Here is a 27497-nt window from a genome sequence, read left to right as displayed (position 1 = left end):
GCCAGATATCTTATTCTCCATTTTAGAATTGTGTGTGTGTGTGTGTGTGTGTGTGTGTGTGTGTGTGTGTGTGTGAGAGAGAGAGAGAGAGAGTCTGCCTTGTAGAGAACTAAAATATGTTGTTTTAGGCTATGCAAAGACAGACAGCAGGACATCAGCGCAATATTTGGCATCAAAGGAAAACAGCAAATACTTTTGTTAGCCAGCTCCTATATATAAATGTACGTGTGTGTGTGTGTGTGTGTGTGTGTGTGTGTGTGTGTGTGGAGTTTACCTGTAGTGACAAGTGACATCAATGCCACTTTTGACTATTTAATTCAAACCATCAGATCTACAGTAGGAAAGCCTTAAACTTGTATTTGATGCACAGATGTTTGACTGATGTGGGTTTGATTTAGGAATTAGCTTTTAAAACTCATCTGTAGAAGGAGGGCGGAACGACAAACGGGAATTCTGGGACAGAAACCGAGCTCCTGGCTACCGTCTACTTTTTGTCCCGTTCTTCAAACCAAAGACCGAACAATGTGTTCCTGTTTTACAGACAGATGACAAACAGACTCTAAAACTCTATTTTTGATACTTTGAAGAAGATGGATGTCATTCCGAAAGATGGAGAATAAATATATATATATATATATATATATATATATATATATATATATATATATATATATATATGCATATTCTACTAACATTTTTGTAAAATAAAAGGGAAATACAGGTTTTGCTGCTGTTTACAGAGCCTTGTATTGTCATTTCTTGTACATTTTGTATTTTAAACTTTTTTGTAATTTTTAAGACTGCAGTGCTTTTTTTTTTTTTTTTTTTTTTGAAATTATCCAAAGGGAATAAACTTGCATTGTAGGCTCTTCTGATGTAGTGTATCAATAAAAACATGGAAACAGAAACAGACCATCCTTACTTTATAATAATAGAATCAAATCTCTGTGTTCTGCAACAATGATACATTCTGTACCTTTTATTAATAATTCTACAGGAATTACATGCTGCATGGTAGTATTTATTATTAAAGATAATGATGAATACGTGTATATTACAGAGTTTAAATATAAATCCAATAACAAAATATGATTCATATTTGGCAAGAAAAATGACACCACAAAAATCAGATTTTTTTTTTTTTTTACCTTAATGTTTTCAATGTGCATTTTATTATAATTCACATATTTTCTGGGCGTGAATCACAAAACAACAGTGAGATTACATCGTAATTTCCTGTTATTAGGATAAAGTTATGATTAAATGAAAATCATGCAGCTTCGTTGTTTTTACACTTTGTCTTTCCACATCTTATTACTGACTTCTTAGTTGCTCAGTTTTTCTTTAAAATTGAAGCCTGCTCATACACAATGTATACAGTTTCACTAAAGGCTCTATAAATATATTAAACTTTATTATAAGAAATTGAAGTAGATCCTCATAGACATGCAATTTTTTCCAAACGTTTGTTTAACCGTGTTGTAATGAAGCAGTTGGCCACAAGATGGCAGAAGAGCTCTGTAGTATTTCTTTTCGCAGTAGGGAAATCCTCCTTTCATTTTGCTCCTGAAAGAAGTCCTAGCTGTTATTATGGAGGAGTGCATCCAAGTCTTCAGCAGTCTTTAGGAAGATGGCAACAGTAACATCTTCATGAATGACAGGACACAAAGCAGAACATTACAGAGAGCATCCCACTGCCTCCACCAGCAGCCCCTTTTCTTACGGTGCATCCTGGTGCCATCTCTTCTCCAAGTAACGCGCATGAACCCGACCTTTTTAATGATTTTAAAGAAAATATGATTGATCAGACTATAACCTGCAGCTCTTTCATTAGAGTGCACTGGTTAATGAGTAAGGAGCAGGAGAGACAGCTCAGTAATCAGTAGGAGGCAAAACAGTGGGTTTACACTACTGCAGATAGATTTGTTATAAAAACCTGAACCCTCTTGAGTCATATTTTTACTGGTTTAAATTCTGGGAAACTCTCCAGGTGACCCTTCTATGAAGTCAGTTTTGAAAAACTGTGACCGCTTAGGGCATCAGTTTAAAAATAACAATAAAAATTGCTACCCATATTATTACTACAGCACACTCCCATTCAAATCTCTTCAGACTAAACAATCAACAGTAGTAATTAGCACGTCTTCCCAAATCAGACTGATCCCAGTCAAATAAATGAGTCCTGTTTAAATCCAGATAAAGTGCAGGGCAAGTCAGATTCTGATGCCTGAAGATGAGCACCTGTGTCTGTTTTGTGTAAAAAATATTTTGAGTTGTATATTCCAGTAACAGTAATAATAACTTGGACTGGATGATATGACAACAGTATTGCTGCATTTACAAATTCCTTAAAGAGAAAAAGAGAGGAAAAAAAAAACCTGATGTCTAAAAAATTAAATTTAGTATTTTGAAAAATGCATAATTAATGTTAATTAATAATAAATGTTTAGCAAATGAATGTTTATTTAATTGTAACAGATGTTACTATTAGTTGCATGTATATATCAGCTAGTTTGTAATTAAATGATATATAATAGTGATATTGAATTTATTTTTTTTATATTATAACAGCAAATGTGGACTAAATGTGTAACGGGATGCTGAAAAATCTAATAAATCTTAAGATCAGATCAGGGGAGTCTGAGCGTCAGTCAGCTGTTTCTCGACAATCCTGCATGTTGAATCAGCGGCGGTTGCAGGTCACCAGAACATCTCTGCTCTAACCGATTTTGCCTGAGCTGCAATCAAAATTAATACAAAAGCACTGTTCTACCGTGGTCACCACAGCCAATTTCAAGAATTTAAAAGATTTTACCAAGAGTCTTTAAAATAAAAAAATAAAAAAATAATAAAAAACAATGCACATACAACTTTCCCAATGTTGCCAATAATTATGGAGCTTCATGTAAAAGTAAACAGGCCTGCAATATTTCAGAATATAAGGTTTTATTGTTTACATATAATGTTTATACTATTACATAAATGTTCTTTTAAGTTTCATACAAGTGTCAAATTTGACTTAAAAAAAAAAAAAATCCTAAATGCCCACTCGGGGCCAGAGAAGCTTGCCGTACTTTTTTATAGCTGCTACTAAACTCTGGCACGTGTAGTAATGGCACAAAAAGTAGAAGAGTAAGGCACTATGACGGCCGAAGGCCTCTCCAGTCATGTTTTTTTTTGGATCAGGACAGAAATTTGTCAATCGATAATAAAGGGTGCAAAAGAAAGCATGCAGAACAGACAAAAGCACATCGGCTTGTTTCTCACGTTAAATAAAACAGCTCGGGTTCTGGATTCGATTAAACTAAGAATAAGTTTGAGCAGATAAAGGCTTATCGTTCATTACACAATAATTCATATGATCTACAGTGACCAAAACAAAAATCTTTCATGCAGCATTTTCTCTACCGTCACTAGATTGAGGCATATAGTGGCATTTTAGAAACTCGCTGTACATTCAGTAGTGGCATTAAACAGGCCTCAGTAGTAGTTTTCATTCCTTTCTTCCATCACGCATGCAGGCTGTATGGCTTAGCCTATGAATATTGCACTTCCTTTGAGTAAAAACACAGTGAATCCTCGTTGTGGAATTTCTCCCACAGGAAGAGCTAATGGGATTTTGGCTAATCTGCATAAAGAACACATCTAAGAATATACATAGTCAAATTCTACAAATCCACACCGATTTATACACAAGGTATTTTAACGAAAAGGTGAATTTCATGTGTTCACATATATACAAAGAGTTCGTGTTTTCCACCATGCTAGTCACCTCCAGCAGTAGCATGTTAGAAACGGAGGAAAGTCTCCCTGTGTATCTGGATAAGATCAGTATTGGGAGGAGAGGGAGGTTATCAGGGGTGAAGTGCAGACCTCTCTCTTTCGTGGAGTCGGCTTCAAGTGGTGAGTGTTTGGCTCATTCACAGCACATCAGGCGGACAGGGTGGCCAGAGAGGGGAAGGTTGGCGCGCTCGGCCACGGCACGCCTTGCTGCCTCCTCAGTGGGAAAGGTGACGAGTGCCTCCCCACTACGCTGGCCGCTCAGGTTATACAAGACGAGCACAGAGTCCGCCTGGAGCTGAGAAACAATTAAATGCACAAACAGGTCAAGTCAAGCTCATACTGTACTGCGTAGAATTAAGATATAAACCAGAAAAGCTTGACTTCTGTTCGCGGGGTGCAATCCTGCTCAAAGACAGAAGGGAAAAAAAGGGAATAGAAAGATCCACAAGAGAGTTTGATTTTTGCTGTTGGCACATTCTCAAAGCTGTGCGATTATTGATCTATCCTACGGAGAAGAAAAACAGTTCAGGTTAGTGAGGACCGCAAAGATGTTGACAAATCCCAGAAAAGGAAAGAAACTTGCAATGACAAAAGAAGGCTAATGTCACTGCCTAAAGAAGCATCCAAACCCGAGAGCAGAGCTGTCAATAAAACATCGGCGTGCACAGAGGAGTTAGTCTTCTATGGCATTAGGCATCTCAATCACAAGAAAAAAGAAAGGAAAATTATGGAGATTTTAGACTGATGGAAAACCTGTAAAATCAGGATTAAAGATGAAATAAGACAGAAACAAACATTGATTACACCCAGGGATTCTGACCTCCAGTCATCACTGGCTGCACTGCACAGTGTGAGGCTTTCTCTGTTCATACACCATGCAAATGACCAGAAAAGTCTTTAATGAGTATTTAGATATGGACAATAAGTAAGTTGAAAAGTGTTTAGATCAGGAAAATCCCAAACTGTGCAAAGCAACAGGTTCTGATGACTCAAGTTAAGAAGCCCTGGTTTAGTCCATGCACATCTGGAGCAGTGGGAGGCCTTACCTGGAGGAGTGCCCCCTACAGGCAGAGCCACTCTTTGGGCTGGACCAGAGCACGGGCCTGATCGCTCATTCCCACCATACTGCTGTAATCCTCAGGAGCATACTACAGCACAACAGCCCATAGTCAGTGGCACAGCTTTTATCACATACACACACACACACCACTGAAATCATGCCCAATCTGTTAATACAATTGTTCAGTATTGTTAGTCCTGCATCTGCCCACTCCTGCAGTTCTCTGGTTGAATCCACCTACAATATTTGTTAATTTAATTATTTTTTCACAATTCTGTTCACAAACAAAAAAAGAAGAGAGACAGACAGACATTCTCCCCACACAAATAGTAAATGCAGCATTTATACTACTCCTATGTCTCAGACCCTGTGCACATATAATTTGCCTGGGAAAAGCCAATTCATTTGAATAGGAAGAAGAAAACCCAAGAGACTGTTTATGATTGTTTATATAGATGAATTTGGTGCAAAGCGAAATTATCCACAGTCAACGGTGGCCATTATATCTTTTTTTTGTTTTTGTCAAAGATGCTCATTACGACTACCTGCATTTCTCCTGTTTCTGTAAAAATGCTTTTGCATCTTAATCCCGGGTCACACCTTTTGTTCAAGATTGATTTTCTCTAAGAAAGTTTTTTTTTCTTTTAATAATTCACTTGTTCAATTTTTATGCTAAAATATAAGGTTGTTTTAAACTGTTTATTAATGAGTTCCCACTTTGCAAATATGCTTGGAAAAATAAATTAATTAATAAAGTCACACTTCCTGAAATAAACCCTTAAACATGAGCTCATCTCTAGTCAAAACTTCGCCACAGAAGCAGAGCAAGACAACTACATCTAGGAACACATGCACACCAACACTAAAACAAGTTCCACTTCCAACTAAACACGCATACCAAGTATGGAGAGAAAGAAAACATTCTTCCCAAAGACATACAAAACACACAAAGTGTGAGCTAAAAAGCACACACTTGGAGGGTGAGTGGGCGGTGTTTCATTTCAGATCAGCCAGGTGTCAAAGATGAATTCAGTTGTTTCCCCCCCCCAACTGTGATTTCTGGTTCTCAAACAGCTGAGACCCAAGCAAAGAGCAGTTTGTTCCACAGTGTGCGCTAGCTCTAAACACACCCTCACCTTTTAGCTCAGGTCTGGGGAATGAAACTAATGTGGCACATCAGTTCCATTTATTTCACCCTGCTCCATTACCAGGATGAAAAAGCACACAAACACCACAATCCCATTATAAAGCACCAGACAGTTATTTCCCCTTCAAATCAACCCCTTGTCCACCCTGCTCTTTAGAGCTGAAGTTCATACCATCAGTCGAAGGCTCCGCTTACTTCGATGTCAGCCAATAAAAAGAAGGAAAGAAGCAAAAATGGACATGGCAATACAGCATTATTAATGACAACCCATATGTAAATGTATGCATATTGTGCATGTAAAATATGCTCACCTCGCTCTGTACATCACAAATCTCTAATCATAAATTAAGTTCAAGCTTAAAGGCAAGTTGAGAAAATAATTAAGCTCCCTGGACAAAAATTGCTTCATGTCCAAGCAAAACCAGTTACACCATGGTTTCCTTCTAGGATTCATTCCTCAAGCTTTATGGAACACTGACAAGATGTCTGAATTGTGAAATCATAAAACTCTATAGAAAATGAGGGATGATTTTCCACAGTGGGTGAAACACGGACACAGGACATAAACTTGAACTCTAGTGGGGGGAGATGAGCACTGCTGCAGTAATCAAAGAGCCTTCTGTACTTATCTTAGGTTAGACTTTACAGTATAAATCTGTAGTAGATAAATGTTTTATAATCTCTGGTTTCACCCTGAAGAGAACATGGATTTTTGAGACTGGTTCCCTTTAAAATTTTTCTAATGTTGTTTTAAAGTATTTTCCCCTATTTTCCTCTGGATTGTTCACAGAGCTACATTTACATGTTGATTTCTATAAAGTGACTTTGAAACAATTGAAACAATCTATTGTTCAAACCACTAAACAAATATGAGGTGGTATCAAAAAGTTTTGAGATGAATGGTGTTAACTGGTGCTATTCTGACCAGTGCTTTACCACGTCTGTGATTTCATCATGGACAGAAAGTTAAAACTAAAGAGCAAACACGAAATTCTGCATGAAACTGGGCAGATCTGCCACAGAGACGTTTGACATGACGTACGCTGGCATATGGCGATGCTGCAACGAGTCATTTGAGATGTTTTGAGTGGTATGCGTGCTTGCAGAGAGGAAGAACATTACTGGAAGACAACTAGAGATCAGGAAGAGCTTCACCAAGCTCAACCCCTGAAAAAACAATTCACATGATCTCACTTCTGCACCCACCCTACTCCAAATTTTTACCCGCTGAACTTCGCCCTATTCCCGAAGATGAAGATTCAGCTCAAAGGTCGTCGTTTTAACACCAATGTGCCAATCCAGCGCAAATTGCAGAAGTTGCTGGACGAGCTTTGAAAAGAAGACTTATATGCATATTCCAGAAGTAGCAGGAATGCTGGGAGCTCTGTATTGCTGCAAAGGGGGCTACTGTGAAGGTGATGGTGTGTAAACATAGATAAAGAGAGTAATTTTTTATAAACAGAGCTACTCTCGAAACTTAGTGATACCACCTCGTAAATTGTGAACTGGTGGAATCCCTCATGTATCCTCACAAAGTTTTTAGACCAAAAAAACAACAAACACTGCAACTGTTTGTCCAGGAGCTTAATCATAAAAAGAAACGTCCTAATATACACACTGATGTTCCAGTATATTCAAGACACCTACATTGTAGCTATAATCAATCATTGGTCTATAGGTTTATAAAAATATACCTTGGTAGTTTTACAGAATTAGTAAATAGGGTTGCTAAGCACCATCAAACAGGCCCCCTTCTATTCCATTAAAAAGTGAGGCAGAACCACTACTGACTGTTATGACCACTACTGACAAGACTGTGTATTCTGGCACATGGGCACCAGAGCCACACAGTGCAGTACTATGGTGTTACAAGGTAGGTGTATATAAATAAACTGAAAACTCTATAATTTTTGCTTAATAACTAAAGTAACTGTCATATGTGGAAATCAGGAAAACTTATCCGTACAATCATTATGCATATATTGTACATGAACATACACATGCGACAAAACAAATGGCAATCACAGATGACATACAGAAACAAGCTGCACTGCATAATTATGTATATTTGGTGTGATAGTTTAACGTTTCAAAATCAGCAACTGCACTTTTTGCACTCTAAGCGAAAAAGCTCTTACCTGGTAACCCTGGAAGAAGCTGAGGATGTCTTTAACCCCGGTATTATAAGGCAGTCCCTGCATTCGCACCAGAGCACCATGCTGAGGCAGAAGAGCAGGAGTAGGCTGAGCTGCTACAGACCCTGGAGGAGCTGCAAAATAACTCAGTGTGGACGGGGACACTGGAGGACTGAAGAGCGAAAGAGCACAAAAGTGTAAAAAAAAGAAAAAAACTTATGAAACAACAAATCAACCTGGCATAAATAAACAAAATGTCAATGTAGTAAAGTACCTATACATATGGAAAAAAATACAGTATGCAATTTGTGAAATTGTGAACAATACTAAGCCAAATAACTGTAATAAATCTTTCAAGCCTCTATTGTGCATAGATGTATCTTACAAATGAAAAAAGACTGAGATGAGAGCTGATACCTGGGATAATACGCTGTGTAGTTCATGTTCATGTTCATATACAGCTGTGGCTGAGGGGAATAGTAAGCAAAGGTTGGTGCAGGGCTGTGTGTGGGTGGCTGTGGAGTTCTTGGAGTGGCCAGTAGGGGGGGCTGAAACAGCGCCGCCTCGGTTGAAAGCATAGCAGCTGGTGCTGGAAATGCAGCATAGGTCGGTGGGGAGAGGCCTGGAGGTGACAAGGGCAGAAAATAGAGCCTTTGAAAACAACAATAAAACTACTGGAGCTCATTATAGCAATACAGTGTTTAGCAAGTAAATGAAGCATGGCACCAAGCCCAACCCACCAGGGAGAAACAAGCAGGTTGGCAAGTACACCTGTGCTTTAGTTAGAAGAGTAGAGGAAAGTGTGTCCTTCAGCAGGTCAAAAAAAACATTGACATATTTACATGCAAACAGCCAACAGTGGCATGCAGGAAGGGCCTGCTCACCACCTAATGGGTGTGTACATGCATGCACACACACACACACACACACACACACACACACACACACTTTATGAAGGTCATATTCAGTACATGTCCCTCATCCAACCCAGGAACCATCACAAAACCTACGGTCATAACAGCATGTGATAGAGACCTGTCTGTCTGATCTTGGTTGGGAGTCAGGTCTGAGAACTTTCAGCGTTACTTAAAGCCCAGACTTTATACATTGTGCACCTTTCTCAGGTCCATATGCACTCACATTGCTCCCTACAAGATTAACTGAAATGTTATCTCTAGAGTCGGCACTGATAGGACAATCTACACCTGAGACCTGCTTAACAGGCTGTGCATGTTGCTCAGAAAGCTCACGTCAGGACAGAGTGCAGCCATCAGATGCTCTAAACTTACTCTATAAATCATACAGGACGTTCCAATAAAATCAGGCTTGTTGGAAAGCTGTGCAACAACAGAATACTTCACAACTATTTATTAATTATAATATTTTTCTTTTTTTTTTTTATCTTTACCACTACCACCCTATCAAGGAAGACTAATATCTGTAATGTTTTTTGTATGAACAGCTTAATAAACATTAAAAGTCAGTATATTTTCAGCAGGGGTAAATTAATGTACACACTTTACTGTTCTACAATTGACATAATTGATCATTAGTTTTCATTAATTATATAGATATTTTGATGCCTTTGAATTGTCCTTTTGATATTCAGTTTTGATCATTTCTTATCAGTTTATCAATTAATCTGATTACTAAAATGTAAATGTATCAGATGCAGAAACGGTTTTCAAATGTACATGGCACGTGATGTGGAACTGGTTTAAAGCCAACGCTTAACTACACAGTCACATAATGATCAAACTACATGTAAAACACATTTAATGACCTATTTTCTAACCACTATACAATATGGAAGTGTGTGTGTGCGGGGTTGCTATACAATATTTTTTTTTTATAGCAACTCAAATTCTCCTACTAAAACAGCAGTTCATTATAATCGAAGGTTTAATCATAATTCCAAAACTGAAACAAATCTGCCTTAATCTGCATTTTGGGGTATAAAAAAATAAAAAGAATTAAAAAAAAAAAGCACAAATTAATTAATTAATTGATTGATTGTAAATAAATAAGCAAGAACAGTGTACATACAGGGCAGTTTGCATGGTGGAGGAGACAAGCCGCTACGGTTCAGAGTCCCTCCCATCAGCACAAAGCTCATCTCTTCAGTGGAGCACTGGAACACCTCTACATAACGATCCTTCATCATCTTCTTATGACACTTTTGTGCTACCATAAAGGCACGATCTGCTGATTTCATCTGAATAAAAGCATCACCAGATGGACGACCCTTCAAAATAAATAGAAATGAGACAGATCAGGAGCCATTACATGTGTATCTTCTGTTTGGACAACAATCCAAAAGAAAAGTTTAAAAAATTCAAGTCAAGGTTTCACCCCTCAACACAAAAAAAAAGTGTCTACACTGAAACTAATGAACTTTACACAGGCTTTAACGAAAGACAGTGTCTGTTACATGGTGTAACGGGTGAAATATGTTGTGGCTTCTTTAAGAACAGAGCGGCATTTTGGGAATAGCCTGCCGCCGCATTTTTCCGGTATTACTGCATGTGTGCAAGACCGAGGAATATGTCCTTATTATTTTCTGATGCTCCTTTCTAAGTTTCTTTGACTAACCCGTAACACTGTTGCCAAGAAAAATAAAAAAGCATGAGTTTTGGAAACCTGTCTGTGCTTATATGATTTCTGTTGCAACTAGAGTTAGCGAGCTCTCCCTCACCCAGACTCAACGCGTTACAACGGCTTGTATCTAAACAGTAGCCGACAAAGAAAGTCATAGTTCACTGTCTTCCTCCTTCCTTTCACAACTATTTCTCTCGAGAGTTTATCTTTTGGCATCCTCGTGCGTTTAAAAATCACCATTGGTGAAGCTTTTCTCCCGATGCCGTGCAGCTCAGAACACAGGTGAAGTGTGTTTTTTCATGCCTGGTTGTTTTCAGCGTGACGAATGATTCTCCTTTCCTGTAGACAGTAGGCAATTTCATTCGTCTAATTTGTTCGCCAATTTCATTGGTCTAATGTTATGGGGTTCAGTTTTTTTGGCTCGTAGCTTGTGAAACCGGGAAATACCCAGGAAAAATCCATAAATTTGCCGCTTCGTTGTTTAAGCCGCGGGGTTCAAAACGTGGAAAAAAAGTAGCGGCTTATAGTCCGAAAAATACGGTAAGTATATTCATTTGTATTGCAATCAATTTTTTTCTATCAGTTAATTCCCCTCACCTGCTGATTGAGAACCATATGAACACCGTGGGGTTTAATGTCTATGGTGTGTTCTCCCATAAATTCCAAGATATCCTCGATGGCAGCTGTGTATGGCAAGCCACGCAGCCGTACACAGTCTCTGGTGCTGCCTGTGGTGAGGAAGGGAGGAGCAGCCAGCACGGGAACTGGCAACATGGGAGGAGGAGGAAGTGTGGAGATCAGTGGAGTAGACATGTAGCGGTTCAGCACCTGAGACACACCACACACAAACAAAAATGTATTTCCCAATGATTTGCTTTAAAAACAGAGCTCCAGTTAGAATCATGTTGTGCTGACCTGCTGCACCTCGGCTGCTGTACTGCGGAACAGCTCGATGTACCTCTTCCCCAGAATCTGTTTGTGTTTTTTCAGAGCGTTCTGGGCGTACTCCTCACAGGCAAACAGCACAAAGGCATCACCCGTGGGCCTGCCATCAGGATATTTAACAAAGAGCAGCCCCTCTGTACCATCAGTCACAGGGTTGTCAGGACCCAGGAAGCCCAGCACATCCTGATGTGTGGCAGTGAAGGGCAGGCCCCGCATGCGGATGATCACCTGATTCTCCTTAGACAAGAACTGTGCCACCTCGTTAGATGTGCCTAAGCAATGGGGGTGGGGTGGGGGCGAGAGAAAACCGAAATCGATTCATTTCATGAATATGCCTTATGCTGACAAATCTGAATGTGTTGCAACAAACCTAGAATTCTGAAATGAACAAGACATATATACACATATATATATATATATATATATATATATATATATGACATTCTTGATCTCCAGCTATGATCTAAAGAAGACTGTAAAATCACTTCTACTGTTTGTTTATAACTATAGAACCTTTTTTTACAAACATTTGTACTCAACTATACACTCGAAATCTGCAGTAATCAGAAGGTCTAGAAAAAAATAAAAAAATAAAAACGCACAAGCGCAACAGTTTCCTAAAAGAACAATTAAACATGCATTCGATAAAGAATATGCACAAATCCATTAGAATTCAATAAAGGCAATTTTATAAAAATAAAAAAGTGTGCAAGTGTTGTGCAAGTGTCACTCCTCTCTCAGCACACACACACACACACACACACACTCTATCTCGGCCTGCTCCTGGCTCTTTACACCCTGGGTGTGAGAGGGCAGAGTTGGTCTTTTCAGCGGCCGCTGCTCGTGCTCTCTCTCAGGGGAAGCCACACTAAGGCACAGGTAGGGGGGAGGCTGAGACACGAGAGTAGAGTTTCCTCCTGAAACAGCTCGATGTGAGTCAGCACCGGCACACGGCTCACAAAAGAGGCTTTTATTCAACACAAACACGAGAGAGACCGAATTGGAGGGAAGTGCACTCTACAAATGTTAGTGTATTTAGTGGGTTGGCGAGCATGTGCATGTCTCAGCCGTAATTGAAGACTTCCAAAACACATTAACATACACTCAATAAAAGCAACTCACCTCCAGCAATCTTCAGGAACTCCTCTCCAGTTGCTTTATACACCTGAAACAGAAGTGGAAAAATCACCCCATAGGCAAGCATGTGTAAAGAGTTAGGCGGGGTTGAAGGGAACAACCCATAACTACAATCTACCTGTTTTTTTGTCAATAAAAAAAAAAAAAAAAACTGATCAAAATCATGTCTGACCACATGCTGTTATCAGATTTTTTATTTTTATTTTTTTAATTAAGCCATGTCTATGCAGCAAAACATCCTGAAGATCATCATCGCATGCACTTTGCAGCCATAAAAACATCCATTACTAGAGAAGCCTGTAAACTTAATGTATAAAAAATAGCAACAGTCTCCATGAAGTAAATGAAATGGATGCAACGCTAAGGCTTGTTCAGTACAAAATGTTCAACTACTTCCACCTTAAAAATATATAAAAACTTTGGTATTCGGTGAAATGCTACTAACTGCTGATAAACAAGGTACTTAAAGTAAGCTCTATAATATAGAGGTTTTAATGTACCACAAATAATTATACACTTAAAATTTAAGACCTGACGACTTGTGGGATAACGTCAACATGTCTAATTTGAAATAATTCTATTATGTACTATCAAAACACCACACAAAACAGAATAAAATGGTAGTGTTTATGATATAAATAATGCTTATACTCTTACCTCATAAAGGTGTTATACCTATGAGGTACCTCATAAATGTTAGTTCATTATCACTATACTAACCACTATATGGTTTCAAGCAAGTCAGTGAAACATCTTTTAGTAGCTGTACTGTAAACATGTCAGTACTGTAAACTTGTGATTGAAGTTTAGCTGAGAAATGTACAGCACATATACATATGCGGAGTATCTTAGCATGGATGTGATTAATAAAATGTTAGCAGGGCTTGTGATTAACTGTGAGACCGTAGAGGAAAGCTGCTCACCTCAATGTATCTGCTGCCCATGTGATGTTTGTGTCTTTCCAATGCCATGTCTCGGTGTTCAGAGTTTACAAAGCGCACCAGAGCTTCTCCATTCCTGCGACCCTGAGCATTCAAACAGAGTGCTACGCCACCTCTGACACACACACACACACACACACACACACACACCACACTGGCACTGTTGCTCCTCAAACTGAAAATGCCTGCTAAACATCATCCCACATGGCATAACCGATTTGGGTGAATTGTGCTCTTACTTGGCGATGTTGAGACCCTTGAAAAAGCGAGCGATGTCCTGGTCTGAAGATTGCCATGGCAACCCCCTGGCTCGGATTACTGTCTCACTGTCCACAGGTTCTGTCTTACTGCTGCAGGACAGTGCAAGAGAAGAGTTTTCAAGCCAGCTTCAGACCGTTCTAGAGACATCATTATCATGCTTTAACTTGATCCTAGCACTAGAGTGTGTGTTCTCATCTCTAGCGGATCTCATCCCTCCTTCACAACACTCAACCCCAACGATTCATAGCCCATAGGGGAGTTAATCCTTCAAGGCCTGGATGGGGAAATGCAATAACACTTACCAAGCTCCAGATTCAAACTTGTACTTCACAGTCTCGAAAGAGGAAAACTTGTGACCTGGAAAAAATAAGAGTTGTTATTGTGAGGTCAGAAATGGGTTAAAAATGAGTTTCAGTGCCGGAGATGAAATTCCCTAAAAATACAGTAACTCCGTTTAAATGACACGCATCTTAAATAAGGATCATTGTCCATGTTGCAAAAACACCAGTGTGTGTGAGAGTTGCCAGAGAACCCGGCATGAAGATGATATCCTTTACAAAAGAAACAAGAGAAGCCTACAGAACAATGCCTCCCTCAAAGGTTATGGAAAATATGATAATGCAACGCATCTTTTATGAAATCGTAAATTATATATATGCAGCATATTTATTTCAAATACACAGCAGACATAATCCCCTACACTATCTGCTACATGGTTTGCTTCTTTAATCCTTATAAATAGCACGAAAAACTTACTAAAACTGTAGGAGATCACTTGACCAATGTTTTTGCTGCTATGGGCAAGTGTATTTCAAAACAAAACTACTTTCTGTACTTCTTATTATGCAAAGCACATTAGTTCTATTAATGGAACAGAGCTAGATCTATTCTCCTCTATGTTGTGTCTTCTATTAGAACATATGTCCTTAAAAATAAAAGAAATATGATCTGAAACTAAACAATGACATTAAATTGAATGCTATAATGAGTGTTATAACTGCTATGAGTATTAAGTGGCTGATAACACTGGCATCGCCGGCAACAATTCACCGCATTAAGCAAGTGTTTTAGGACTGTATACACAATAGCAGGAGAGTAATAGGAAAGTGTTAACTGACTATATGGTTCAGCCAGGATATGCTGGATTATCATCACCATGCTCTTCACCTCCCTCACTCCAGCCCTCTGTTCGCTTACTGGTGGGAGACACAAATCTGAGAGCATCCGTTAAGCGACAAACTTGGTGTTGCACAGCATGGAGGTCAAGAATAAAATCTTTAGAGAACAATAAGCAATAATAAGCAAACTTTGAGTAAGGATACATTCGAGCATCGAGGGAAGGGTGAGGTCTTTCACCGGCCCGGCGTTGGGACAGCATTTGTGAAACTCTCTTTTCAAATCCGCAAATGAGTAAAAACACTCTGGCAGGACCAAATTCTGACAGAAAAACAGAGACCTTAATCAATCTCTTTGCAGGCAAAACAGGATTAAAATAACAAGAAAACTTGGCACAACAATGTTTTGCAAATACAGTTGTTGACAAATGTTATAGAACAATAGCAGGACATTGCAGGAAGTTGGGACAAGGTATGGGATTAACATCAGCTCAGTACAAATGTTTGCATACCCTGAAGACAAAATTACAGTGCCTTTGTTGTCTTAAGGTCAGGTCTATTTAAACTATTTTTTGGTTTATCTTGTTCATGTACAGGGTTGCTGCCTTGCAGAATACATTCCTACAAATCATGTGTAAATTAACTATAAAATAAAACTACATTCTCTATTTTTTCAAATGTTACTCATCTCTGTTCTTCTGTTAGTACATCTTATTAATGAAGGACCTGCATGTCTGTCAGTAACCTTTTTGGAAGCCTCAGGGTGAAGGGCCTGCCGGATTAGGAGGTGTCCATCCACACATAGCGTGTAGGAGCTTCTGCCCAGAGCTTTAAGTTCTGCTGATACTGCCTGCTGGAACTGCACACAGGAAAGCAAAATAGTAGGAGGCAAGAAGGAAAAGAACAAATATAAGGTTTCTTCAATTATCATTTGAACATACAACATATGCAACATGCACTCAAAAGTAACAAGGTGATAAAATGAAGAAAACTCACAAGAAGCAAAAAATGATATTAAAATTTTATAATAAAGATTTTCAATTTGAAACAAGTTTCCAGGTGTAGGGTGAAACACAGGTGTACTTTCGTACATCAGCTCTCAAGTTTTATAAGAGCTGAAATATCAACACCAACATGCACAATTTTCTATTTGACAGCCAGAGGCAAAAAAAAAAAAAAAGGTCAATAAATACACCGCACACCACTAAAGCCACTATACATCCATCTGTCTCCTGGTCATGTGATCCTCTACATTCATCACTCTCACACAGCAACAACGCAGCCAAAAACTAAAAAAATACAAAAGTTAAAGTGCTGAGTCTTTCACACAACAGCTGAACATTTTTACATGAAAATAACCATCAGTTCAGTAGGGAGTGGTTGAGTGATGTTTCATGACACATAGTGAAGAAACAGAGCACTTAAATGATTATTGCTTTTGTCACTAGTGATCCCTCACTAGACATCCAAATGCTTTACTAAAAATAACTGTGTAAAAAGAACATTATGTGCGTTCTTTTAAGACATTTGTAAAATCCTAAAAAACAAATCTAAATCATTACAATTCACCGTACTAAAGTTTCTTTCATAATGAAGTCCTAAATACTGCATTCAAGAACATCGCTGTGCTATACGGCAAGTACTAAAGATAAATTGCAAAAACTGTATAAATCCGTTTGAGATGCTTCCTAACTATATGTTTGGCAAAGAGAATCCCTGCTACAGAGGGAAATTAAGACGATGGAACCTAGCTTAATCTTAGCTAACACACAACTGCATTTAAGAACTAAATAGTTTAAGCATGCAAAACGTGGGAAAACTAGTAACATGCTACTTAAATCGGGTTTTCTCGGGGCCATCATATCAAGCTATCATTTCCGCAAAAAGCCGTTATTTCGGTAAAGCCTTAGTTTTGTGTTATTTCCTCCGACCCATGGTTGCTGCGACACACAATGATTCATTCACTACAAACGTTTTGTGGTCACCTCTAAAATTAGTTCAGCTTTCTGAGGGTGTTTTTTTGTTTGTTTTTTTACATATGCTGTGTTTAATCCATTTAAATCAAAGTATAAATAGTTCCCAGTTGATATGATACCTTTAGGCACAGAACACAGTACTGTAATGGATACAAAGCAAAAATACCAGTCTGATAAGTGCCTGAGGTAGACAGCCTGATCACATGTGAACTCTAGAGAAGCTCGGGTGCAGTAGTTTGGGGTGTGAACGGCATCTCATTTTGCAATATGTGAGCTACTGAAACTGACCAGTTGCAAAGTGATTCAAAAGACCCTTATGGAAGTGCAAGTTTACACATCAAAATGTTGAACGAAATACACAAAACGGTAAATTGATGAATTTTAAACTAGCTATTAATACATAATTCGAATCATGCTCAATTCGGTTTATTTGTAAAGCACTTTTCACATAGTCACAAACCACATACATAAAAATAAACAACTGCTCATCATTTTCATTATTTCTACACCCACATGGTGTGAACTAACAAACCTTGTTTACCCTCACCAATGTCATAGCCAATAAAAGAGCATTTCAAGTATGTTTCCAGCCAACATTTTTGTGTGAAGCCAAAACAATGAGTGTCAAATCAAAAGGATGAATTTCACATTCATCTGCAGCCTTCAAACAGAACAGCAGTTGTGACAACACCTTAAGACATGACTGACCCAGTACACACCTGTACTAATGATCATATCACAAAAGGATGTTAATACCAGGTCTAACAGTCTACATTTGACAGTGTCTTTGCTATATCTTTTCAGGTCCCACAGAACACCTTGTATCGTCAATAAAGGTTTGTGTTTGCAGTAAGCATTAAATGTGTCACCAGGCACCAAAAAAAGTTAAGAACCATTGCTTAAAGACACACAAACCAGCTGCCTTTTAGTGGACTGTGTACACGCCTAACAGAAAGCCAAAACAAAACAAGTCAAACCAGCTTAACTGTGGTGACGACTCAGTCTTCGACTACTGGTGGCTTCATCATGTTCTCTGCAATGGTGTTTGTGTTTACTAAACAGTCTATTTAAAGCTAAGTTTTATACCACAGACCTCAGCTTACAAACGCCAGTAATATGGATCACTGCAAGCATATATATCTTCAAACACATCTCAATGGACAAAAGACTTATCACCATTTGTGTGTGTGCATGCTTGTAAGATATTTCATTATAGATTTCTTTTATTTTTTTATTTTTTAATCGGCAGTTTGGAGCTGCAGCGCATATCGTCCATGGCCAACAGTCATAAGACAAATCTTAGATGAGAAAATAAAAAGTGCCGTGTGAAAAATTGTGTAAGCACACGTTGAAGCATGTCTTAGATATACAATGCACACACAATTAACTGCCAGAAGGCTGTTACTCCCCAATTATGGCACAGGCATGGAAAATATCTGAATCATCATCAGATCAAGCGAATCCTTAATAAAAGACTAACTACATTTTTAATAAAAAGCAAAAGCAATCAATGTCCTCAATCTGCACTCCAAGAGAAAAAGAACAGACCTATGTATAGCATGGAAGTGTAAACAGTTAATTTCAGTTACAAAATGTTCTCGATAGAAATATTGCCACATAGGAAAACCTTCATTGTAGCAGGAAGCTAATAATGTTGCCAAAATCAGATAACTTTAGCATTAAACATGACTGGCCTTAACTATGTAAAAACGTTTTACCTATTTATTTTTAAGTAAGCATATTTCACAATGAAATTTCAAAATAAATATTTAAATATCTTCAAGACAAACTTTGGGTCCAGCCTTTTTAAATAACATTTGATTATAAGCCACTTCCTAACAAGCTGAAATGGCTCTAAACCTTTTATTAGCCATCCATTCGAAATAGCAACCAGAAATTAATAACCAATCATACAGAATTTGACTCAACAATTAAAAAGCTTTTAATAGCATTTCTTTTGCATTATCATATTATTTATATATAAATATTTATAAATAAATAAATAAATGTACCAGATAATTATGTAAGATAAAAAAATATAAAAAATAAACCTCATAACACTGGTTTTATCCAAAGCAGTTATACATACTTTCTAAGTTTTGACAAAGTTCTCAGCACATCATTACAGAGTAGACTTATAATGATGTGCTAGCAACAGTGGATTCATCTAATAGCTCCCTGTGTGGTGCACAGTGTTGTGCACAAGAGTAGTACTGCCCCAGTAACGAGCACCATGTTTTGTGCCTTGCTCGAGTTATTTTGATATACTTACAATCATGTTCAATAGCCTACCAAAAACAAAAGGTTTATTAAACCTTTCTAGTGAAACAGTATATAGTGCTGAGATAACAGTGCTGGACTTGATCTTTAACACATTTGAGCTGCTTACATCTAAAAATAAAAAAATTAAAAAAAAACCTTTACGATGCATAATAAGCGTGCTGGCCCAAATATTTAATTCACAGGACATTTTGCAGATTACATGGGGATTCTGGAAGCTTAAAAACACAACCAGAGTCAAGATGGAGAGTTCCTTCAGGGGGTGAAGCGCTAATCTGACACACAGCAGCATTTCACAACATGCCCAAGCCCAAGGGTGTGCTTAAGCGGCAGGCTGAAACAATCTAATCGGATTTTTTACGATTTTTAACAGTGTGATCGAAACATGCAAGTTCAAACAAGATACTTTATAAACTGGTTTGCCTATTAAAGCACATTAACCTGATCCAAAACTGACATCAGGCTTCATGTTCCAAAGATAATGAATCAAAATTCTAGACAATTATCTGAAAATAAAAATGTCTGTTGAACCACAGCCCGAAAGCATATCCATCCACATTAAACCAGTACTAGTCTTCTGAATGACTGACAGCTCGGCAATTGGTGGCTACTCAGATGTCACTGAACTCTTAAATTAAGGTCTTCCAGTACAGAACTTCCACCATAACGTCCGAAAACAACAGTTCAAGCTGACGCTGGATTTCTGTGTTTGCTTTCAGCCACGGTCGCAGCTATCAGGCCCCACCTTGCACAAATCAGCACCTGGATTAACTCTTACCTCACAAAAAGGTTTGAGAGAAATAGATGCCACACCCTGGTCTAACCTCAGAGCCAAAACAACAAGCAAGAGACAGACAAAAACACAGCTGAAGCTGCACCACACAGGGCAAAAACAACAATATCTCGTGTCTAATGTCTAATAGAACACACGATATCTAATCAATTCTACCCACATCAAAGTGTAACACTAGTTTCCGATAGGCCGATGTGGTATTTGGGCAACTAAAGGACTTGGGATTAAAGGAGTTTGGATGTAGAACAATATCTGAAGCAGCCATGCCATTAATGACACCGATGGACTTAGATTGATCTTTAGCCCTTCCCCTAAGGTCTTATTTAACGTTATGTGTGTGTGTGTGTGTGTGTGTGTGTGTGTGTGTGTGCACAGCAGTCAGAAAAGGAAGATAAAGCAATGGGAGGGGTCTAATAAAGATCAAGAGTTTAAAGCAACAATAACTCCCCCACACACACACCTTATCACTATATTCAAATCTAATTTATCAAACACATTAAAGCCTACTTAACCTCTAAACTACTCAAGGCTTTGATTATCAGTGCCTCCTTTCCCCAGAAAAAAATCCTGCTGATCTACATACAAGTAAAGAAAAACTGAATTCAACAGTCTAAATTAACTGGATTTATTAGCAGGAACAATTTTGAAGGCAATTGACTTGAGAAATTAACTAATTTATTCAGATTTAGCTGCATTAATGTGATGTTACAAGATAATAAACTAGGGTGGTATCAATTAAGCTACACCCCAGGAGTGGTTCCCTGCCCTATTACAAAAGCAGACATGCTACTACCAGCCCAGACTAAAACCTAATAGCTCACCTTTTCCTCACCCTTTATGTTCTCCTATCTCCCTTAAAAACCTGTCTCTTCTTTGGCACTTGCACTAACATGTGCACACATTGAGCATCAGCTCAAACTAATAGAGACGGTGTCAAAAGGCAGGTGCAGAGCCAGTCGTCAGGCACAAAAGTGCCCACGGGCATAACACACCATCACTGTACTGAACCGGGAGCTGAATGTGAATGTGTACAGCAGCAGCTTCCTAACCTACTGAGTATTTTAGATGAGCTAAGTGCAGTTGAAGGACCTATGCTAAGCTGAGGTTATACAGTTTAATTAGTGCAACATTATGCAATTGATTATGCAGTTTAGAGGAAGACCGCTTTCAACTATGAACCAACCCTTTTAAAAAAAATGTTTGAATCAGTAGGACAATTTCTTGATAAGTATATTTGTTATAGTGTCGCTGTTCATTTCCTGATTTTTTTTATTATTATTGTTGTACCTCACATCAAATGCTGTCTGAAGAAATTAGGCTCTTTAATTAGGATTTTTTATTCTCTCAAAGTTTAGCTTTATAATGTCGGTGGGAATTTAGGAACATTGTAAAGAAATTGCTTTTCTTTATGGAATTAATGCTTAATAGTTAACTGCATTTAGAAATCACTCACCCTTAAACTTAAAGGTCCTATACAAATGAGGTGTGTAAAGTAGACAAGAGTCGCTTAGTTTTACTCAACAGCTGTCAAATCAATAGCTAACGCAAAAGAGTAAAGCCTAAAACCTGAAGCGGTCCATGCAAAGGTTGTTTTTAAAATCATGAGACAAGACAAGAAGTCTATATTAGGATATATAGCGGTGTGGTAGTACGAGAAAGCATTTCCCTTCAGTGAGAAATGCTGGGAGAAATTGATTTTGCTGGTTAATCTTTACAGGGCCTTCTGGTGACAAAACTGCATTTGAAGTCGATATTAAAAGTCTGAGCCAAAGGAATACTGTGTGTCAAAATACACCGAGTAATAAAAGCATTTAAAAAAATGCAATGCTAAACCTGGGTATACACATTGATTTTTAGTAAGTCACAGGATGCGATAAACACAATGGAGATATGCTTGTGAGAGAAATTTATATCCAAGATAAACTGTTGGTTCTTGACAGACCTGTCAGTAAACTAAATGTATCCATATTCCTGAGGCTCGACAAAATAATTGAGAAACGGTGTCTAAAAAAAAGATGATGGGATATAAAACCAGCATAAAACAAAGCAAAGAGAGCATAACATTTTGTACAGTACAAACACAAAGTACAACAAAGAACCGGAGCTGGGTACAGAGGCTAAAGAGAGGCTACGTGCAGGTTAGGTGAAAGAGAAAACAGTCCAGTGTGAGTAAAACTGGAGAGAAAATTGAGTAGTGTCACTTTTATTTTAAACACTGTATTCAATAACAGTTTTCTACATTTGTTAAGAACCCCACCTATAATCCAGTCCGGATAGCTCTAGATCTCCGATTGTAGGACTGATAATGACTAGTTTTAGTTATGAAATAGTCGGGGGTGGGAACAGATCGACTGACTGCAAACAAATTCTTCGGGAAGGCAGGTTGAGAAACACGTTTGGCAACATATGGCTTTTGTCAAAACATACCTGCACACGCCACAACAAACTAGAAACTGCACATCCTGGTCTTTAAAAAAAAAGTAAGCAAAGGATGTACTATAGCTATGGACAATAACACTGTCTCTCCATTTCTCTGACCTGTTCATCCATCCCCCAATCTCCTCCCAAGTCAGTGACATTTACAGCAGCCAGGGAGGGGCGTTCCCAAGTAAACATTCCGTCTTACAGGTGTCAGCAGAGCTCACTGGGATAAAACATGACCAGGCCTGCAGGGTTCCACTGCAGCCAAAAGTCTCCCTGCCCAGCTCCCAAAGTTTACCCATATACAAACAATTCAGATTAAACTGCAGTCTATGTGAATGCATCAACTGTAGAGCACAATACAGCTTATGTTAGACTGGAGATCCATGTGTACACAGCATTAAACTGTTACCTGTCACTGAATCCACCACGTGCTTCCTAATCTGAAAAACCTTCCAACCAAATAAAGTTGGTGGCAAACAGCTCACTTACAAAAAGAAACATTTCAGCATGAGTTTGAATATACATGTGTTTCCAAATAATAATAAAAAAATGATGTACTTTAAACATCAGAATTAGGCAAGTGTGTGTCAGCATTACCTTATTACAATATATACATAAAGAACAGGCTTGGATCCTGACACGTCGAGAAATACGAATTTTGTCTGTCAGATATACAGACGGTACAAATACACAAACGATAGTACTGCAAGTAAACAGCTTTACATTTTATTTGCAATTTTTAAGCATGATGCTCAACTTAATAGACAAATGACCCAGCACCACCAAGCTGCCATTGTTGGGCCCTTGAACAAGGCTCTTAACCTGTTCTGCTCCAAGTGTGCTATATCATGGCTGACTTCTAAATAAGATGGGATGTGTGAAAAAAGAGAAGGATCTTTACATGGCATTTTATTAGCCTAGTAATCAAGATGGTTGTCTTAAAGAAGACCAGTGTCAAATAAAAACACACGCTTGGCTCATCATCACACATCCAGAACACAGAGCACAAATCCTGGGACTTCACTACACACAGCAGACACTCTTGGGACTTCCTGAAATCCTCCTCAGGATCCTCTGAAATCCTGGCACTCACAGCAGACACTTCTCTCAGAACCACCACGAGTGTTTCTGTTTCCTGCCATTTTTGAAGCCTCTGACTTGTTTTGCAGGTGTACCTCTTCAAATGTCATCTGAAATCCCCAAACCTGGACCTGAAGCTGGTGTTCTGATTATTTATCGTACCTTATCAAACTGTTCTACTGTTTTTATAGATAAAACAATACTGCAAGCATTTTCTGCTAGTTTTCTGGACTTACGTTGACCTTACTAGCATAAAAAAGATTGTGAACTGTAGAGTCAGAAAAGACCTCCAACCGATTAGCATAGGAATTTTAATATTTATGTGCATGTAAAAGAAGTGCGCATGCGCAAACGAAACAGCGTGCTGACTCAGGAATTAAGCGCACATTTGAGCTTCTGGGGAAAAAAAAAATAATAATAATAATAATAATAATAATAATGCTTGCTTTTGTTTTTTTTAAGGGAAATTGTTGAATAAATTCTGGAGCAGATTTGAATTCTGAACTGGGAAAAATTAAAAGACAATGCTCATCCGCGCAAAAACAAAAAAAAAAAAAAAAAACCCTCCAATTAGGCTAATCAATTAAGGACAATGCAGTTCACCTGTAGAAGAACCGCGTCCAGGGGCTCAGCTTTACAAAGTTCCTCCACATTCAATCCTGTCTCTTCTTGACACTGATCTGTTAATTCCAAAGTGTCTGGTTTAATCAGGCGCTGCTGAAGTTTTCCAACCTGTTCAGGAGATAAAGAAAACAGCATTAGTTATTAATACACACATGTTTGGAAGCATGTCGGCAGCAATCTAAAGTCTAAAAGCATTAACGTGACACATCATGGGGGAAAAAATGGCTCACACTGTTACTGATATGAAGGAAAGAAGCTCTGGATTGAATGTTGTAAAAGGTGTGTGTGTGTGTGTGTGTGTGTGTGAGCTGCGAAGCCGTGAGCGCTGTTTGAGCCGAAGGGTGACTGACCTCATGGCGCTGACATGCTACCACAAAAGGCACGCGTTCTCCTGCTTCTCTTTTTACGTTTCATTAAATGGAAAAAAAAAACAGCCAATATAGACTACAACTAAATATATTATTACTACATGCACGTGTTAACAGACTGACTCCAATATTCAGGATGATATAAAAGTCGAAAGCGTACCTGGTTGACAAATGTCAGCTGTCAAGGTGGAATGGCTTGAGAACTTAAGACAAAACTCAGTAAGCATGGAGCCTACAGTACAAGCCTGGGTGGGTAAAGTAAGGAAGAGGGGGAAAGAAGCTTACAACGAGTGAAAAGGTTCGTACCTTTTTCTCATGTAGATCCACAATTTGCCACACCAACAGAATTATTTCCCTCTCATCCGACCCCAGTTTACCCCCATTTGCACCAGCTGTTGCCCCAAAGAACACCACCAGAGTATCACTGTGCGAAGCCATCAGGGACCACAAGGGTAAAAACTACAATTAAGAGCAAAGATCAAATAAAAACAAAACAAAAAAAAGTAACACAGGAGTTCACCTTTCTATCACCGAGTGATAAAGAGAAGCAAACAAAAGAGCTGGAAATTCAATAATAGTACAGACGAAGTGGGGAAAAGGAGATTAGGACTATTTCCAAGAGAAGGACGCGTCAGAAAGTGCGAGAGAAAAACTCTACCTGCTCGAGTGTGCGCTATCCAGAGTTACTGGTTTGACTGGTAAAGAAGGGTGGACAAAATTTCACTTTCTCTCACGCAAACCCCATATGCAGCACTTCAGCCCTTTCTCACTATACCTTTTTTTTTTTTCCTTTTTTTTTTTTTTAACTTACCTGCCTTTGGCTCGGCCTCCAAACTCAGTCAATCTTCCAGAAGTGATCCCTGATTGGCTGATTCCGAAAGGTGAGGGAGGAGCCATGAGGCATAACGCCTTATGTAACCCAATATGATTGGTCTGTTATGAATAGAGGAAGTGGTCGGAGATAAGAACCATTTTCCGGCGTCAGCTCACCTTTAGAATGGCCGAGTCCTGCTTTTGTTTCTAGGCACTAGGGTCAGTGCGCTATGACTGTCTGAATTACTGACTCCATGCACACTATCTAGTGAACTACATATAAAAAAGGAAGGATTATTAGCATTCAGCCAGTAAATGCGCCCAATTTTCTCTCTCTCTCTCTCTCTCTCTCTCTCTCTCTCTCTCTCGAAATGTACTTACTCTAAATTAAAGTCTAAAGAAACACACACAGAAGTAATAGGTTATTAGGATATACGTTTGAGAGCAAAAATGTGCATCCCCTTGGTGTGTGAGGAATATAAATGTACCCTTGCTTTAGAGTTTACATACAAGAACAGAATTCCTTATTAATTTAATTGTGAAACCTTTTACCAAATGATGTAAATATACATTACTGTTTTATTAAAAATAAAGAAATAATATGTAACTATGTAACAACTCCTCCTTCTTTTGGCTGCTGGCGTTAGGGGTCAAAACAGCGGATCATCCGTCTCCATACCCACCTTGTCCTCTATATCTGTCTTTTTCAAATCAACATCTTCCTTTACCACATCCATAAACCTCCTCCTTCACCTTGCTCTATTCTTCCTGCCTGGCGGCTCCATCCTCAGCAATCTCTTACCGATAAACCCCATGTACCTCCTCTGCACATCAGAATCAGAATCAGATTCAGAAAGAGCTTTATTGACAAGTATGTTTGCACTTACAAGGAATTTGTTTTGGTGACAGAAACTTCCAAGTGCACATGGAAATATTAAAAAAAAGCTAAGTAAATTAAAATGTATAAACGTTATTGCACATTTTTTATAAAGAAAATAAATAGAGTATTATTGCACAAAAAAAGATTTAGATTAATAAAAGTGGTATTGCACATATGTTTTATTTATTGCACAATAGCAGAGCGTTTAAGTGTTCATGAGGTAGATTGATGGGAAAGAAACTTTTCCTGTGCCTGGCTATCTTGGTGCTTGGTGCTCTGTAGCGTCGGCCAGACGGCAAAAGTTAAAAAAAAAAGAAATATAGCTTAGATGTGAGGGATCCAGGGTGATGTTCTGGGCCTTTTTTTCTCACTCTGAATGTATACAGTTCTTGAAGTTTGGGCAGGGGAGCATCAATAATCCTTTCAGCTGTTTGAACCATCCTCTGTAGTCTTCTGATGTCTGATTGTGTAGCTGAGCCAAACCAGACAGTGATTTAAGTGCTCAAGACAGACTCAATGATGGCTGAGTAGAACTGTTTGAGCAGCTCCTATGGCACGTTAAACTTGTTCAGTTGGTGAAGGAAGTACATCCACTGCTGGGCCTTTTTAACATTGGAGTCGATGTGATTGTCCCACTCCAGGCCCCGAGAGATGGTGGTTCCCAAGAACCTGGATGACTCCACTGCTGTCACAGTGCTGTTCATGATGGAGTGCAGGGGGGTTTCTCCTGAAATCCACAATCATCTCCACTTTTTTGAGCACTATTGCTGATGGTATGACTGTTAGACATAAATGTCCCCAGTCACTCTAGCTGTTGCCTGTCAGAAAGTTGGTGATCCACTGACAGGTAGAGATAGGAACAGAGAACTGGGTTAGTTTGGTCTGGAGGAGTGTTGGGATGTCGGTGTTGAAGGCCAAACTGAAGTCCATGAACAGGATCTTCACATAAGTTCCCAGTTTGTTCAAATGTGGCAGGATGAAGTGCAGTCCCATGTTCACCGCATCTGTGGACAACCTGTTTGCTCGGTAAGCAAACTACAGGGGGTCCAGCAAGGGTCCAGTGGTGTAATTCAAATAAGCCAACACCAGTCTCTCAAATGCCTTCATGACCACATATGTTAGGGCAATAGTTCTGTA

The 27497-nt window shown here is 38.7% G+C and overlaps 1 protein-coding gene across 5 annotated transcripts; it reads right to left on the bottom strand.

Moving 5' to 3' along the window:
- Nucleotides 1-2929: 2929 nt before the first annotated feature.
- esrp2 (epithelial splicing regulatory protein 2) lies at nt 2930-25482 on the bottom strand. Of its 5 annotated transcripts, XR_006924546.1 has the most exons (18): nt 25326-25482; nt 24974-25126; nt 24279-24407; nt 15868-15981; nt 15330-15444; nt 15126-15221; nt 14310-14364; nt 13986-14096; nt 13729-13861; nt 12791-12833; nt 11639-11940; nt 11321-11551; nt 10172-10370; nt 8543-8747; nt 8129-8297; nt 6163-6184; nt 4830-4931; nt 4064-4078 (listed from the first exon to the last, which is right to left on the bottom strand). XR_006924546.1 is itself a non-coding variant. In XM_046840514.1 (17 exons), the coding sequence occupies exons 2-16, from the start codon at nt 25103-25105 to the stop codon at nt 4845-4847; spliced, it is 2121 nt and encodes a 706-aa protein (XP_046696470.1). In that variant the 5' UTR covers nt 25106-25126; nt 25326-25481; the 3' UTR covers nt 3943-4078; nt 4830-4844. The 5 variants fall into 5 exon arrangements, 4 of the variants coding, with proteins under 4 accessions (XP_046696466.1, XP_046696467.1, XP_046696468.1 ...); XM_046840514.1 differs by lacking the exon at nt 6163-6184 and having other exon boundaries at nt 3943-4078; nt 25326-25481; XM_046840510.1 differs by lacking the exons at nt 4830-4931; nt 6163-6184 and having other exon boundaries at nt 2930-4078.
- Between the last annotated feature and the right edge of the window lie 2015 nt (nt 25483-27497).

The sequence above is a fragment of the Silurus meridionalis genome, chromosome 26, assembly GCF_014805685.1.
Source record: "Silurus meridionalis isolate SWU-2019-XX chromosome 26, ASM1480568v1, whole genome shotgun sequence".
Lineage (NCBI taxonomy): Eukaryota > Metazoa > Chordata > Actinopteri > Siluriformes > Siluridae > Silurus > Silurus meridionalis.
Note: the sequence above shows the minus strand (reverse complement) of the source record. Positions and strands in the feature narration are given on the sequence as shown.